The sequence below is a fragment of the Bos grunniens genome, chromosome 21 (genome assembly GCF_055505025.1).
Source record: "Bos grunniens cultivar Pamir isolate PY7600 chromosome 21, Bosgru_T2T1.0, whole genome shotgun sequence".
Lineage (NCBI taxonomy): Eukaryota > Metazoa > Chordata > Mammalia > Artiodactyla > Bovidae > Bos > Bos grunniens.
The window spans coordinates 70,274,223-70,291,195 of NC_141185.1; the positions used below are offsets into that span (position 1 = coordinate 70,274,223).

The window sequence follows — 16,973 nt, forward strand, 5'->3', positions numbered from 1 at the left end:
GATAATGCAAATCAGGGATGTCAAAAAGCTATAGCTCCAATTCGTGAGAAAGGGACTATTATTGATTATTTGAAGGCTTGTCGCAATCTAGGATTAGAAACTCAAAAGATGCAAATGATAGTTGAAACAATAGCTGCTGCCTTAAGAAAGGGAAATAAAGGATGCTTTACATGTGGAAATAATAACCATTTAAAAAGGGATGGCCCTAAGAAAGCTTAAAAAAAAAAAGAAAAGAAAAATATATAAAGATAAAAAACCTCCAAAAATCTGCCATCGCTACAGTAGAGGAATGCATTGGGCCAAAGATTGTAAGTCTAAATCTGACAATGAAAGAAAACCTATTCCAGAAAACTGCAAGCAGGGACCCCCCCACCACGTCCCCGTCAACAAAAACCTGAGACAAATTCCATCTTTTACCTGAAACCCTCAACATCTGGCAGTGCTGCCATCGATGGTATACCAGCTTTGTTTTTAGATACTATGAAGTTAATGAGCTCTATTTAAATTCAAATTCACGTGAACTGAAAAATATTAAATATATATAATTATTTAAATATAATTCAAATATAATTGTTTGCTAATCTAATTAAGACATGTCTTAAGTCATCAGCATTGTATAATACTTTTATTATGCCTAGGTTTAAGGTAAACTAAATTTGTCAACAAAAAGGTAACTCTTTATATATATATATATATATAAATGAGATAAAAACTTTTAGATAAACTCTATTAAAAGTAATTATATTTTTAATAGAATAATCTATTATTATAATCTTATTATAATCTAAAATAGTCTCAGGATTGGAATAACTTAAATTTCTAGAGTTGTACTAAACTAAATAATAAAAGTTTATTAAATAGCTAGGTCAGTTCCAAATAAAATAAGATTTTAAAACATTAATTACTAAACATTAACTTCCTCTTACAAAAAGTTTTTCTTACAGAAAAACTAAAGAGATTTTAAACTTAATAAATATATTTTATAATGTATAATATATTGATATATTCACCAATCTATAAAATGCTAATATACAAGACACTTCATAGTTGCTAAGGAAAAGTGAGATATATGCTTTTAATAAAAAGATGTAAGATATGACATACTCAGATATACATTCCACATTTTCCCTGGGGACCACTGCTCATTTAACAAACAATATAATTATTAAGATAACTTGGAAGAATGACGAGCCTATTTGGACAGAGCAATGGCCTCTCACGAAAGAGAAATTACAGGCAGCTAAGGAACTTATAGATGCACAACTAGAATTAAAACATATTGAAGAATCTTGTTCTCCTTGGAACTCCTATTTTTGTCATTAAAAAAAAAAAAAATTTAACAAATGGTGTCTGCTAACAGACCTTAGAAAAGTTAGTGCGTCTATGAAACCTATGGGTGCATTGCAAGCAGGACAAGATTGCTTTTTTAATATACCTTTACACCCTTTAGACCAAGAGAGATTCGCTTTCTCTCTTTCTTATCCTAATCACATTAGACCTCCTAAACAGTACCAATAGACTGTACTGCCACAAGAGATGATGAATTCTCCCACCATGTGTCAATACTACGTAGCCAAAATCCTTGAGCCTGTGAGAAAGCAATTTCCTAACTTTCTTGTTATTCACTATATGGATGATATATTGTTTTCGGCTCCATCTATCTTAAACACTGAACACATGTTTGATATAGCTCAACTATGCTTTAAAACCTCTAGATTAATCATTGTCCCTGAAAAAATTCAAACCTCTACACCTTACTATTACTTGGGGTTCGTTGTTAATAGGCAACGCATTACTCCCCAACTAACTCAGATCCGTGCTGATAAATTATCAACCTTAAATGATTTTCAAAAGCTCTTAGGTGATATTAATTGGATTAGACCTTCTTTAGGCACTGCTAATTATCAACTGAATAACCTATTTAGTACTTTAAAAGGAGATCCTGACTTAAATAGCCCTCATTCACTTTCTCAAGAGGCACGAGAAGAACTGTTTGGTGCAAAATAAATTACAAAAACAATTTCTTACTCATATCAAAATAGATTTACCTCTAGAATTGTTTATACTCCCCTCTCATTCTCCCACATGACTTATTGCCCAACAAGAACGCCCAGTAAAATGGATCTATACCCGTTTTATGGAAATAAAATCACTTACACCCAACCTTGATTTAATTGCTCTAATCATTATCAATGGAAGAATTAGAACTAAAACTCTAATTGGCTCCGATCCTCATAAAATTGTAATACCTATCAATAAATACATATTACAGGTATTCCTTATAATCCACAGACACAAGACATAGTCAAAACAAACACATCACACACTAAAGTTACAAATAAAAAAATTTTTAAAAGGGGAATACACAGGTACACTACTGTCTTCCTTATCTAAAGCAGACTTTACTAGGTTCTAACATATTTTCTAAACCTATAACTATTGTTAATACAGCTTTATTTGTTTTAAATTCTTTAACCTCTTCTTAAGATTCGACCCAAGGGGGCCCCCGGCATTCAAAATGGAGATGAAACAAGAACCCCAGGAAGAAGAAATTCCAATACGGGCTATGTCTGCTCCAAAGATCTCCAGAAAGCACTGCCCTCGGAGGCATCACCCCGATGATCTCCTCACTTGGAGACAAATAAAAACCCTACTAATCAAGCTGAAATTTTGGTCTCTCAACAGGGGTTGCCTCCGAGTCCTGAATACATTCTTCTGGCAATGCGCAGTCTTTTGGCCTGTACCTCCCCCTGCTCAAGCTCAGACTAACACCCAACCCCCCTCTATTACAGGGGGTCGAATGGATGGAGAGAGAACCAATCATTTCAACTAATGACCCTATACATATGCTTTCTCCCTAGTACATGAAAGGGCCCTCACACCCTGGGCAGGAAAGAAAACTCATTAATATTTCTTTAGGCTATGAAGTCCTTCCCTTGTGCACGGGCCCAGCAAAATTGTGCATAAATGTTAGCCGACAAATTTGGGCTGACAAATTTGGGCTTTCGTCCTGCCTCCAAAAGAAGACTTTCAGATGCTGCTTGGATTATTTACTGCCCTATCTTTGTCTGTAAACCATGTTTATACTACTGAAACTTTAGGGAAAGAGTTAGGGAGAGAACAAAGAACTTTATGCAAAGGCTTTACTTATAAAAACTTTACTTATACTCCCATTCCTTGGGACAAATGTCAAACCAAATCAAGAAAATCAATGTTTGTGGCTAATCATACAGTTGTTGATTGGGGACCCCATGGTATGTGGTTATCTGACTGCTTAGATGATATTAACAACACTGTGTGTGATATGGAAGGTCACTGACACTACAGTGGAACATTACTATAACAAAGGACTTCTTGAGTGGCTTGACCGTGGATTAGCCCCACCTCCTCCTAAGATCGTCCTCGATAAACAGAGTGGGCCTGACCAATGGGCCATTTGGAAACTTGATGTGAGCATCAGAGCACAGAAGAACTTGGAACTTGGACCGGACATTTCATAGGGACCAGTCGTCATAGTAACTATTTCTTTCCCTACAATCAGTCATATTTTATACAGACCTATGTCCCACTTCCTTTTGTTATAGCCGTAGAAAATTTACAATTTAATAAGACTTTTACGTTCTGTAACTTGTTTTAATTGCAAACTATATACTTGTATTAACTCCTCTATTTCTTTAAGCTACTCAATTTTGTGTTATTCCTGTTCACTCCAATCATAGTGCCTACAACTGGGAACAAATCAAATTTCATTTAAAAAATATACATGATAATGCCTCTCTGAATGTACAATTACTATAAAAGAAAATCTTTAAAACTTTTTCTAAAAATCTGCCCTCTGCCCCTAATTTGGAAACTTTAGCTGAACAAATTACCTGGGTTAGACCCACGAGGATGGTTTCAAAGTATTACCCACAGTATCGGGTCTGGAACTGTAGCTTTGGTGATTGTCTTGATAATTATATTTGTTGTTTACCATCGCCTTTCTATAAGGTTGGTTAATACTCACCAAACTCATTTGGTCAAGACCTTTTTTTAAAAAAAATATATAATAAAATAGAGGGAATTGTCAGGAAGCATTTAACAGGAGGCTTCCTGTGTGCTGTTTTGGAACTGTCAGGAATTCTCTGCTCCTTTTTAATTCCTGAAGAGGAGAGGCAAGCCTCTCCCATGGGCTAAAGAATCCAGGCATTTCCTTCATTAGTTTTTCTATACGGTGATAAGTACCCTCTTCCTTCCTGTGAACCATACGGTAAAATTGATTGTATACAACTCTCTCTCCCTTTAATATGGATCACCTATGTTTTGTAAGTCTGGAATTTTAATCTTTATCATTGCTGAGAATAACTACCTTGTAAGACAGTATATATGCCCACACCATGTTGATTAAAACACCTTTGCTCCATCAGAGCTCTGGTCCCCATGTATTTCTCTCTCTCTCTCTCTCTCATTTTTAGGCTGATCCCTTGGAGTGCAGAGGCTCTCTGAGTACACTTTCCTACCCGGGCTTCTAAGACCCTCTCGAGAAGGTGCTCTCCATCTTCACTCCATCGAGAAGGCACCTGAGGCCTCTGTGAACAGAGCAAGTCCCATCTCAGGGGCTTTATTGGCTTGCTGCATAAATCAAGGAATATCAGCCTCTCTCTCTCCTTTACCTTCTTATCATCGACTCTAGACCACCAGGTTCCAATCCATTAAAGGACTTCAACAAGGTGAGAGCAGCCAGGGACTACGCCCGTCGGATTGGCCCTCACCCAGTGAAGCGCTGGGGTTGTGTTTCATTTTGTTAGCATAGTTGTGGGCCCTGCTGGCCAGGGCATTTTGGCCTTAGTGGGCAGGATCGACCCCAGCAGTTTACCTTGTAAGAGGTTGTGCAGGTGCTGCATGGAGGATGGGCAGGGGCCCCACAAGAAGGGAAACACTGGCTGGAGGAGTCACGGGGGCATGTGGACTGAGCTATCAAGTCAGTCCTTGAAGCAGAAAGGCTAAGCCCCTTAACGTCTCCCTTCTTCCAAAGAAAGAATACACTGGCTGGAGGAGTCTCTGGGGCATGAGGATCGAGCTAGAGAGTCAGTCCTTGAAGTAGAAAGGCTAAGCCCGTTAATGTCTCCCATCTTACAAACCACAGAGCAATGTGTCCAGTATTTTAATGGTGGGTACCTACTGCTTACGTGTATGACATACACCGTAATAGTTTCACATGTCTACTACATGCCTCTTACAAGTGCTAGGCACTGTTCTGGGTGCTGGACACTCAGTATGTAGTAGGGGATACGTAGTCCAGGATCTTTATATTTCTGCAAAGAAAAATAGAAGAACGAAAGACTCCATGTGGTTCAGCTTGAGCAAGTTCACCATGTGGATGGCCCCACGTGCATGTAAATTGTGGTAAAATACATATAACATAAATTTAACATTTTAACCAGTTGACTGAATGACTGGGTGGCTTCAGTGGAGTCAGGCTAACAGATGGCCTTGGGGTGCCACCTGCCTTTCTCCCAGAGGAACACTCCAAAGCTTGGTGGCCTTGTAGACCTTCCCTTTATTCTTCGCTCTCCCCAGTGGCTCTAGGTCATTGGTCTGTGTGTCATTTAAGAATCTCTTTATCCACTTTGTTGTTAGGTTTATGTTTTGGAAAGCTTCTCAGACATCCCTGGGTCTTAGAAGGCAGGCTTGGATTCCGGGTTCTCCGCTGCCACGTGCCTGCCAGGTCAAGGTGGAGGCCAAAGGCCAGTCTGAGTTGTGGTGGTCTGTGTGGTCTTGGGATCAGTGGACCCCCTCTTCTCTGGAGGGGCAAGGAGATCCTTTGTGTGGAGCCTGGAGAGACTTGACAGGGTCAGTCTTCACAGTCTCACTCTCTTTTTAATTTAAGTTTGCATTTAGTTTCTCATTTAACTGTTTTCTAGGAGTTTCCAACTCCTAGTGTAAAACTCAAAATACGCAGGGAGCAGCTTCTTAAAAAAGAAGAAGAAATTACTGAACTGAAAGCGGAAAGAAGCAAAACCAGGGTCAGTACGGGGATTCTCACGTGTTGACATTTGCCCCATGTGGGTCACCACTAGCCTCCGTGTTGCTATCTTTAAACTCTGTCTGATTTTCAAGTCATTCTTCACATCTTCCCACTGAGAAGACCAGGGTGGATCAGTTCGTGGTTCTCATACGTTACTTCAAATTTATGATGAGAGCTAATGTAATTTTAGTACATTTGAGAGGGGAGTTCTCAACTTACATTTTTGTCCATGCTACACTTTGTGTGGGATGTTCGTTCCCCAATCAGGGATTAAAACCCATGACCCCTGCAGAAGGGTGGAGTCTTAACTACTGGGCCACTGGGGAAGTCCACTCTTAACTTTAGACTGAACTGGCAGGACTCCAACGTGCCGTAGCGTGTTTCCAGCTGTAGTGTGAGTCTGAAAGGAGTTATCGGCCCTGAAGTCAAGCATGAGGTTGAAAGTGTTCCTTTGGCCCTGCCCTGAAGCTGCTGTTGGTGCACCTGGGGTTACTGGTTACCTGGTACGTGCCATCCCTCCAGATTATGGCAGGCAAGCAGCAGGCACAGTCCCCAGCTAGCATGACCAGAGAGGTGGAGGTGCTCAGGGCACTGAAATTGCTGTTTGAGCACCACAATCCCCTGGACGAGAAGGTACCAGCCACCCATCCATCCTGGATTTGTACACTTAGTGCCTTGTTTTGACTTCACCGATTGCCTGGAAGTGCTGTGTTCCTTCCCTCTCAAAACAAGGCTAAGGCTTCCTTTCCCCCTTAGAGACCCTCCTACGGCTCTCTAAGCCACGAGGAAGACCTGACTAAGGTGATTGCACTCAGGAAGTCATAGACAAGCAGTCACAGGAGGAGAGCCAGTTGAAGGAGCGCCTGGCAGCCCTCTCTTTCCACGTTACAGAGCTGGAGGAGGACCTGGACATGGCCAGGAAGGATCTCCTCAAGTCTGAGGACGTGAACACGAAACTGCAGTGGGACATCCGTGAAGTGAGTGACGGCGGTCGTGTCTGTTGTCCTGAGGTGGAATGTGGGTTTCTTGTTCTCCCGGGGATCTCAGCCTTGGGATGGCTGCGTGAGTAAGAGCAGAGCACTGGAGAGACCACAACTGGCTGCCTCCCCACCTCTGTGTCGAGGTCTCTGGAGTACAAGAGGCCTGGTCCAGGCAGTCCATTGGCAGTGGACCAACATGAGGGCAGCCCTGGTGCTGTGCTGCACCCTGGGTGTGGACTCCTCATTTCCACAAGTTCTAGGGGGCCCACTGTGCTCCTTTTGTAAAAATTCATTCATCCATTCATTCATTTATTGGTGTATAGTGGCTTTACACTGCTATGTCAATTTCTAATGTACAGCAAAGTCAATCAGTCATATATCTATCTATCTATCTATCTATCTATCTGCCTCTCTTTTAGATTTCCTGCCCATTTACTTCACCACAGAGCACTGAGTAGACTTCCCTGTGCTGTACACTAGGTCCTTATTCATTGACTTTATGTGTAGTATCAGTACTGTATATATGTCAACCCCAGTCTCCCAGTTCATCCCCGCTTCCACCTGCCTGTTGAATGCTGAAATTTCCTCCTGATTCCCTCAGACAGTCTGGTGACATCTGTGGAGCCCGTTCTCTCAGAGAGATGGGAGCATGCTGTGTGGGCTCTGCTGAGGCAGCTTGCCTGGCCATCTTCTCTAGTTTTCTGAGGTTCCGCTCCTTGAAGGGATGTGACAGTGATACCAGCAGTCAGACAAGTCGAGTGGTGTTTGCTCACCCTCAGATCCTCAGGCCCAAGCTGTGTGACCATGTGGAATCATGATGTTTCTGGCGGTCGTGTCTGTGGGGGCTCATGATTTATGAGAAACATCCCGGGGATGTGGCACTGCTACGGGAATCGTCCCCACTGCCAGCCAGCCAGCCAGTCCGCCACCCTGTCCTTCTGGTGGGAAAGTGTTGCCCCACATTGCCGGTGGGCACTGGCTGGGGATGGAGAGTTGGGCCGGGGTTGTGCTGGCGTGGCTATTGGGAGCATTGCCCGGAGCTCAGTGAGCAGCTGAGGGGCCGACCGTTGGTGGGTGGCAGGCGGTGTCGGGTGCTCACAGACCCTCCCAGAGCAGGGTCACTAACAACCGCCAGGGGGCGCCCTTCAGCCTGTGATCTTCCTCTCCAGGCTTGGTTTCTCCTCCCTCCTGGCATCTCTGCTGTTCGTCAACGGTTGGCCTTGTAGTCCGACCTTTTGTCTTCCGGAAGCTCTGCCACTAAGGAGGCTAAATGGTTCTAACTTCCTTCCCAGCTTAGGAAGGTAGAATGTGTGCCTCGCGTGTCCCGCACTTGGGGCTGCCTGCTGCCTGCGCTGGCTTGCCACAGGCAGTCCGAGGAGTGGGTGCAGCAGCCGCGTTTGCGGGGCCCGGGGCAGGGGGGAGCATGTCTCCTCTCATGAGCCGGTCACCAGCACCCTCTGTGAGCCACGCGTCACACACAAAGCTGCACAGGCTGCGTGAGTAGGCATGTGGGCATGCCCCCCACGAACCTGGGGCCTGTGGTCCACACAGAGCATGGTCCTCTTGCCGCCCCTGTGATCACAGCCCGCGTGCCGTCAGGGTCGTTGCAAGCGGAGCTGATGCTGTTCTTGGCCGACAAGAGGGAGAGAGTCATGGCAGCATCGAGAATAGGCTGTGCCAGATGGAGGCCCAACTGGAGGAGAAGAACAAGGAGCTGCAGCGGGTGCCTGTGCTGACGGGAGGCGGCGTCTGGGCAGGAGACACGGCTTGGGTGGGGGCCAGCGCTGCCTTTCTCCGCTGCTCCCTTCTTTGCTGCCGAGTGTGTGCATGTGTGGCCCCATCTGCTGATCTGGGCACCCACCTCCTTGGGAGCAGGGCCAGAGGTGGTCACCCATAGGCGGTGGGCAGGGGCCAGGGCGTCCCCACGTTCAAAGAGGCTGCTTGTTGCTCTGACCAGCCAGTCCGGAAGCTGCTTGGGATACAGGTGGACCTCATGACTGCCCCTTAGACAAACCTGGGGGTGCCAGCCCAGGGCCCATGAAATTGAAGGCATGGCGCCCAGGTGTGGAGCCTGCTTGCCTCGGACGTGGCACTGGAGTCCCACATGCAAAACTGCTGGTCCAGACACTGTGTGTGTAGGATGGCTGCTCCTAGGCAGGACGAGAACCGTAGTTGTGCTTTGACAGAAGGCGTGTCAGGAAAGGGTGATGGTGGAGGCTCGCATCACCGAGTCCTGAGAGAGGTTTCCCGGAAAGGTTGGCCACACGGTGATACAGACCATTCAGAAAATGGAGTGGGGAATCCCAGGTCCAGCCTCATGTGTCAGTACTGTCCCCACTATGCCTGTGTTCTTGGGCCTGGACTGCAGAGCCTCAAAGACGGGCTCCCAGGGGGCAGTGGTTCTGACTCCCATTGTGAGACCTGTGGTGAGGCGCCCTCCGTGCTTAGGCAGAGAGCTCAATGGCTCCCGATCAGGGGTGCTCTTCCTTACTTTCAGAACTGCTGTTCAGAGGCAGTTGAGATCAGGATGCTGATTATGATTAAGCCAATTCAAAGTCAACTTTTGTTTTGCTTTAAAAATCTTTGAATGCTGATGCCTTATTGTGGAAGCTGTGACAGGTTTTCTTTCCTTGGGCTCAAAATCACTGCAGACGGTGACTGCAGCCATGACATTAAAAAATGCTTGCTCCTTGGAAAGCTATGACAAACATAGACAGCATATTGAAAAGTAGAGACATCACTTTGCCAACAAAGATCCATATAGTCAAAGCTATGGTTTTTCCAGTAGTCACGGATGGGTGTGAGAATTGGACCATAAAGAAGGCTGAGCCCTGAAGAACTGATGCTTTTGAATTGTGTTGCTGGAGAAGACTCTGTTCTAACAGAAAATAAACTGTTTTTAAATGTATTACAATGGAAAATTTCAAACATGAACAAAAGTGGATGGAGTAGTATAATAAATACCCATGACCCGTCAATTGGTCTCAGCAATTTTTAACACAAAGCCAATCTCAAATAGATCATTCTTCTGTCTTGTCTCCATTTTTTTTTATACAGTAGGTTCTAAAACAGCTTTTTAAACCTTGAAATTGATGCTTATTTTATAAAACACAGCCTTGCCAACTTTGTTATTACATTTGAAAAATGCTTGAGGTAATTATTTCCAGTTTTTTAATATGAATTTTCATATTGGAAAAGACCCTGATGCTGGGAAACATTGAAGGCAGGAAGAGAGTGGATGACAGAGGATGAGATGGTTGGATGGCATCACCAACTCAATGGACATGAGTTTGAGCAGATGCTTAGCAGAAGTCGAGTTACATTTTCCTTATGGTAATCCACTGCTGTAACACGTATAGCACTTCCGGTTTTGAACACTGAATGTATTTGCATTATAGTTGAATTTAGAGTGTGTGGCCATTATGTGTGGTTCAGAATTCTGAGTAGTCCTTTCTGGGATCACCCGAAAGCTGAGACAAAGCGTGAGCCTTTCACGTGGACTGTGCTGTGCGTCAGAAAGGTAATATGAGCCACCTACACAATCTAAAATTTCCTAAACCCAACGGGCTACTTGACATCCTTCTTTCACTGCGAGTCTTGAAATCTTCTGTGTGATTTCCACATCGAGTGTTGCACCAGCCTGTCTCACGTGCTCAGGGGCTGCACAAGGCGAGTGATTGCCATGGCTGACAGCACAGAGCTGCCAGGTTGAGTCAAGTGACTCGGAAACTTGGCCCGTTTGACTTGTTTTACCCCATGAGGAAGTGAAGTGGGCTATAGAGGAATGAATGTGAGGAATGCCCAGGAATGCAGGTGAGCTCCATGGAGACCGTTTAAAGCAATGAGAGGAGTGAGGACAATAGAGTGAGTCTTGTCCCCCTGACCTGAACCCCCGCCTGAAGCCCAGCTTCTCTCTACAGACTTCATCTTTATTAATGGCTTGCCATGTTTCCTCCAGAGAAACCTTTTCTACACCTGAGATGGAACTTCCTCCTCATTATGGTTTATGGGTGAATATTGTTCTGAGTGTTTATATTTTCTAGGGACTCTTAGAGAACATTTTCTCAGATTTAAAATGTTTGGAGTTGATACCTACTCATGTAACCTGTTCTGCACATTTTGGTGCAAGTCATTTTACATCAGGAAAGCAAGCGGTGCAGGCTGTGTCATTCGCTGTTTCTTAGGACCAGCTGATTGTAAACCTGGAAACCCTGAGAGCCGAACTGGACCAGACGAGAGTGCGAGGGGCTCCCTTCCACTATGGGTAAGCTGCTTCCCCGGGCAGCTCCCCTCAGCGCTGTCGAGTGTGACAAGGGCCTGTCTGATGTGTGGACAGTAAGACTGGGTGTTGCTCATGGTCGCACATAAGGAGCCTGTAGCTTCGTGGCCAGCGAGAGGGAAGAGACAAGCATCATTCCTTAGGGTCACACTTGGTACCATGGAGTGGTAGTCACAGTATTGACAACACTCAAAACCACAGGCAGATATTTGGAAGTGTGGGGGCGACCAGTTGATATTTGGGCGTATTCATGTGAGAGGCCTGACAGACTGTGACACTGATGTTTCTGAAGAGTCGCAGAAGGTTAATGACCTGTAGTCTTTTTTATGTGAGTGGAGACTGAGACATGACTTGCTGTTGACTGCAGTGGGAGGAATCACCTGGCTTGTGAATGAGGCGAGCAGATTACTGAGCATCCTGATTTTTTCTTACTCATTGTTCTAGGGGTGGTAATTCTCATTAAGTATTTAAATGTTTCTTCAGGGAAAATGGTCACAAGTGAGAGAGAAACTTTAGCAAAGGTCATTAAGTGCTTAACTGGTGACATTCATTCATCTGTAGGAAATCGACTACTGCTTGAAGCCTGACTTAGGAGACAGTTTGGAGCCCATACGCATATTTCTGTGTTTGGGTACTTAGGGGATCCTCACAGTCCAGGGACCCAACCCAGCCTTCTTCTAGAGTAAGGGGATATCATTTGAGACAAAGGCAGAGCCAGAAATTGGCAGGTGGAGTCCAAAACCACAGTGGGTGGAGTTCAAGGAGAGCAGGTGCCCTGCAGAACGGACAGGGGACATGGCTGGACTTGCTGGTAGAGCTCCCCCAAGGTGAGAGGCTGGTGCTGTCAGAAGTGGGGAACCCCTGCTCCCGGGGTGGACAAGGTAAGTGTGAGGCAGACTGTGTAGACAGTGGAGAAAGAGGAGGTGGACATGGCCTCCTGCTCTTGGGGGTTTTGGGGTAATAAGGAGGGCCCTGGTGCCAGGACCCAAGGCCTGGCATGGTTGGGGGGCTCAGATGGAGAAGCCTGGGGCCTGGTCACCAGTCCACCGTGTGTCAGTGAGTGTAAGAGACGAGAAGAGGAAGCAGCCGCGGGGCAGGAGGGCCCACTGTGCTCTGAAGACAGTGGGCCGCAGTGGCTTGTGCGAGGGAGAGGTGTCTCCAGGAGGCAGCTCTCGAGGGGTCACGGCAGTGACTTAGCAGCACAGGTGGGGTTTTGGAGTGGGGCTTGCGGGCACTGTGGGCTGGGTGGGGGGCACTATGCTGGCTCAGGAGAAAGGGAGTGGGGACTGAAAACCTTCCTCACAGGCAGGGCAGGCACGGCATATTTGGTGGGGCCTCCCAGAGGAATTGGTCACCTTATCTCTGAGACCTTCTCCCGGGGGATAGAGCTTCAGGTGACGAGGGGGAAAGAGATGGAGGCTGCACCCCGCAAGGGGACTGGGAGGTGATGGTTGGGGGCGACACAACCTGGAGGCCTCTGTGGCCCTCAGAGGACCCTCGAGGGTCTGCAGTCCACAGTGGGACTGTGTCCTACCCCCTACCTAGTTCCCAAGTGTGTTCTGGCCCCAGGCCTTTGGGTGGAAGTGGAGCAGAGAAGGGAGCAGTTCTGTCAGGAGGGAGAGGAGACAGGAGGGAAGACAGGTGTGGCTCCGGGAGATTCCAGACTTCCATTTCCTGTGCAACACAGTGTTCTTCGCAAAACCGTCGAGCAGAGCAGCGTGTGACCCCGAGCAGGCTGAGCTGGTGGTTGGCCCTGGCCACTCTGCAGACGTATGGGGTGTTCTATCCTCGGAAGAGGGCCCTGTCTCCCAGGTTTAGGGACTCCTGCACGTGAAGGCACCACCCTCTTCCCAGGGACAAGACTGAGCAGAGCCCGGGCAGTCCTGCAGTGCAGGTGGCTCACAGTCAAGGCGGGGCTGCCCTGCCTCTCAGCAGGCCCCTGCTGAGTGAGCTCCTGGTACCTGCAGGCCCAGGTCTTAGTGCTCAGGGCCTGAGCATCTGTGCTGGGCCTAGTTCAGCCCAGAGTCCAGTGACACGCTCACCTCTGTTTTAATGGGAGACACCAGTGGTGCTCAGCTCCGAGCTGTGGGTCCGAGGCCTTTCTGCTGCAGGTTGTCTGCGACACCTTTAAAAACAATGAGAGCGGTGCAGACAGTGTTCCAGGCAGACCGGTGATTGTGATCCACGGACTTCACATGGGACAGGGAGGTCAGAGCAGGTCCGGGCCGAAGGGGAGCTCGGGTGCCAAGGGGAAGCAGAGCAGGTACAGGCCCCGCCCTGGGACGTGAGAGTGGGCTCCAGGGGGACCCTGGACGCCCCAGCCCCAGACAGCTGATCCTGTCCTAGTCAGCTCCACACCCTCATGTCAGCACTGCCTTCCCCACATATGGGAGTTTTCCAGCTGCTGGGGATGAGCCCTGAGTGTCTGCAGAGCAGCAGGCGGCCTGTTGCTGTTGGAGCCAGGAGGGCAGTGCCCTCCCGGGGGCCCATTTGCTGTGAAATTGCCGATCTTCCAAATGGACAGGCTATTGCTCGACTGACAGAGTAAGCTCTCTTTTCTTCTAACAGCACTGCTGTTTACCGTGTGTTTCAGCCGACCCCTCTTGGGTAGTGCCCCGGACCTCAGGTTCCCTGTGGCAGACCAGCTGGCAGACTACTCAGGAGATGGGGCAGTGCTGCGATGCCTCCAGAAAGGCTAGCTGGCAGCGCTGCACGATGAGCTGTCAGAGGCAAGGACCCTGCCGCCCCCTTCCTGTCTCTGGTGGGCACCTTGTGAGGCACCTGCCCCCTCACACTGTGGTCCTGAGATGGGTTTGGAACAAAGCGCTGATAGGTCACTTTATGTCTTCCCATTTTCCTTTTTCTGGCTAAGAGTTTACTTTGAAGGCATGCTTTTTTTTTTTTCTTAAAATAACCAATTTGGATAACTTGTGGCCTACTGTGAGGCCCAGCATGGTACTAATTAGCACAGTTTTGAAATCATCTTACGAGTAAATGGATACACATATCCATCAGCTTATAGTGAGAAGAATTCTCATTGGAAGTTTAAGTGCCTTTATATGTTCACCTCATTCATGGCATGTATTTGTTCATACATGTCTGTGTTTTGACCTTCCATATTCAGTGAGCAGTTAGTTTGGGCCAGACATGGTCAGAAGTAGGACTCCAGCAGTGAATTAAAAACCGTGTGTGTTCTTTATCCACTGCTATGTAACAAATCGTTGCAAAGCTTAGTGACTTCCCAGGGAGCAGCTCACAGTCCACAGTGCCTGTGCATTGTAGCAGGCGGGCCTGGTTCAGGGCCTCCTGAGGGCACAGACACGGGAAGGCCCCCCAGGGCTGAATGTCAGGCTTTCAGACTCACCTGGCTGCTGGGGACAGGCCCAGGTCCCTGCCCTGTGGCTTTCCCATGGCCTGGCTTTCCTCAGAACACCCTCTGAGAGCGAAAGCCTGGGGTTTAGCCCGGGGCATTTTGCACCCTGGTCTCGAAGCCGCACACCTTCACTTCTGTTTGCGAGAGTGAGCTTCGAAGTCCTGCCTCGCTCAGGGGCTGAGCAGGAATTGCCCCTTCTGCCTCTTGAAGGGAGGAGGATGGACGAATTTGTGGACCCCTTTTTAAACCCACACAGCCTGTGGAACAATAATGAGCAGGGAAAGGAGACCAGAGTGCCCGAGTTGTCCAAGGAGGAAGGGACGATTGTGTGTGGGGTGGCCAGCAAGGTGACACCAGGAGGGTGACCTTGAACCAGAGACCCGGAGGCAGGAAGAGAAGTACCCACTTAGAGATAGAAAAAGGGTCGTGTCAACCAGCAGGGACAAGGGAGAGAGTGGGCCACATCAGGGAGGAGCCTGGGCTCAGGCCTGAGCAGCTTGAGGCCAGAGCCTGTTTCCTGAGGTGAGGAGGGCTGCCGGGACGGGGAGCTAAGAGCCGGGCCTCAGCCCTGTTGAGGTGGATGAGCCCATGGGGTGTCCCAGGGAACATGTCAGGAGAGCAGCTGAGTGTTCTGGCCTGCATCCGGGAGAGGACTCACTCAGCTCAGGGTGGACTTGGGGTTGTGGGCATACAGACGGCATTTAAAGCCACGAGCACAGTAAAGTCACCAGGCGGGTGCCAGTGGAGAGAGATGGGCTGCAAGGGTAGAGCTGTGGGGCACCCTGCATTCCAAGATTGAGAAGGGGTGCAAGGGACTGAGGAATAACCCCAGGGAGGGCAGGGCCTGGAGCCCAGGGAGAGACATGCTGGGGCGGGCATGGGGGAGGGCCAGGAGGGGAGAGGGCTTAGTAACAAGGGTTCCTCGAACCCCCGGGAGCTGCCCTGCAGGTTGGGACACATCCACCGCCTGCTGGCAGAGAGCTAGAGACCAGGCGGGAGGGGACCGTAGAGGCCACTCCCAGGGAGCTTTCAGAGACCCACAGTGGGTGCTGCAGGGAGCCCTGGAGGAGGAATCTGCTGGTTCCTCTTGTGCTATTGGAAGGCAAGAGAACAGAGAGGACGTGCTGACCGGGCTGATGGGGGTTAACCCATACGCAGCTGGTTCGCTGGAGCGGAGCAGGAATGATGGCAGGTGGGCCTGGAGCCAGCGAAGCGGGTAGCCCAGCCCTGGGGTGGGGTCGTGACGAAGGCAGGAGGCGAGGGCACTGGCCACAGGGGACAGGGAGCCAGCAAGCCAGCACTTCGAGGCTGCCCCTCAGTTCCTTTGAGGTCATGTCTGGGAAAGAAGGCAGAACCTGGGTGACAGTGTGGCAGAGGGGACATTTGCAGAGAGAAGGGTGTGAGGTGTGAGAGCCGGAGGGCGGCACGGGGCCCCGCGGGCACGTCCCCCAGAATAGCCCAAGGGCCTGTGTCCCAAGAGGAGAGCTACAGGGGGCCTGGCCCTCCTGTCTCCTGGCTGCCTCTGCTCGCTCCTGTCTGTGGGTGTTCAGACCAGCCTGGGAAATGGAGGGCTGGAAGCCTGAGAGGATGGCACTCTCTGGTGAACTGGTACCAGAGATGACCGCTGATAGGGACCCAGCGGCTGCCGAGGTGAAGGGTTCTTTTTTCTTATTTTCCTCCAGCCTGGCTGATGGAGGCATGGACATATTTTTGTAATTTTCAGTTTCTGTCTCTGACTCCATCAGCCCACCCTTGTGAATAACCTCATAGGATTGCCTGCCGTCCTGGGTGTCACCAGGCCATCTAGGAACTGGATTGTCCCCCTGCCCGTTTCTTCAGTCCTGCTCGCTTAATAGATGGCCGTGTCTCATGAGCATGGCCCATTTATCCACAGTCAGGGCTTCCATATAAAATTGGGTTCAGTTCCTGATAGACTTGAGCTGCTCTAAATGTCACTGACGAGACGTGGTCCTCTCATGCCCAGATGCAGATCCTGAAGGAGCAGGACTGGGAGTGCGCGCAGCAAGCCAGCGTGCTGGCTGAAGTGGCCCAGGCATTCGAGAGTGACGAGGGCATGTCTGACGGTGAGGGCGACAGGGTCACCCTCTTCAGCTCGGTCACTCAGCTGTCGCCCAGCGGGCAGGCCGATGCCGAGACTCTGACTGTGATGCTGCAGGAGCAACTGGACACCATCAATGAAGAGATCCGGTGGGTGATCGCAAACTCGGCTCCCCAGAAACTCGGTTTCTCTGAGGAGCTGTCTTCTAGGGACGTCTGAGTGTTCCATAGTAAGAAACCTGACCTCAGGTCTGCTTCAAGAATTTTCAGTTTTGA

The 16,973-nt window shown here is 48.6% G+C and overlaps 1 protein-coding gene and 1 pseudogene across 6 annotated transcripts in view; both read left to right on the forward strand.

The window, feature by feature from the left end:
* Nucleotides 1–16,973, forward strand: part of LOC147349945 (ankyrin repeat domain-containing protein 26-like) — a 510,210-nt pseudogene that overhangs the window by 376,904 nt on the left and 116,333 nt on the right.
* LOC147349960 (liprin-alpha-1-like) overlaps nucleotides 1–16,973 on the forward strand; it is a 41,347-nt gene that overhangs the window by 10,695 nt on the left and 13,679 nt on the right. The window contains exons 3-6 of one of the 6 annotated variants that reach the window (XM_086365420.1): nucleotides 4,455–4,709; nucleotides 6,764–6,984; nucleotides 11,172–11,251; nucleotides 16,624–16,847. In XM_086365420.1, coding sequence (XP_086221546.1) covers nucleotides 16,624–16,847 — 224 coding nt within the window. In that variant the 5' untranslated portion in view covers nucleotides 4,455–4,709; nucleotides 6,764–6,984; nucleotides 11,172–11,251. Of the gene's footprint in view, nucleotides 1–2,685; nucleotides 4,408–4,454; nucleotides 4,710–6,763; nucleotides 6,985–11,171; nucleotides 11,252–15,596; nucleotides 15,832–16,623; nucleotides 16,848–16,973 lie in introns of those variants that run through there. The other 5 variants (XM_086365419.1, XM_086365421.1, XM_086365422.1 and 2 more) reach the window with 5 other exon arrangements.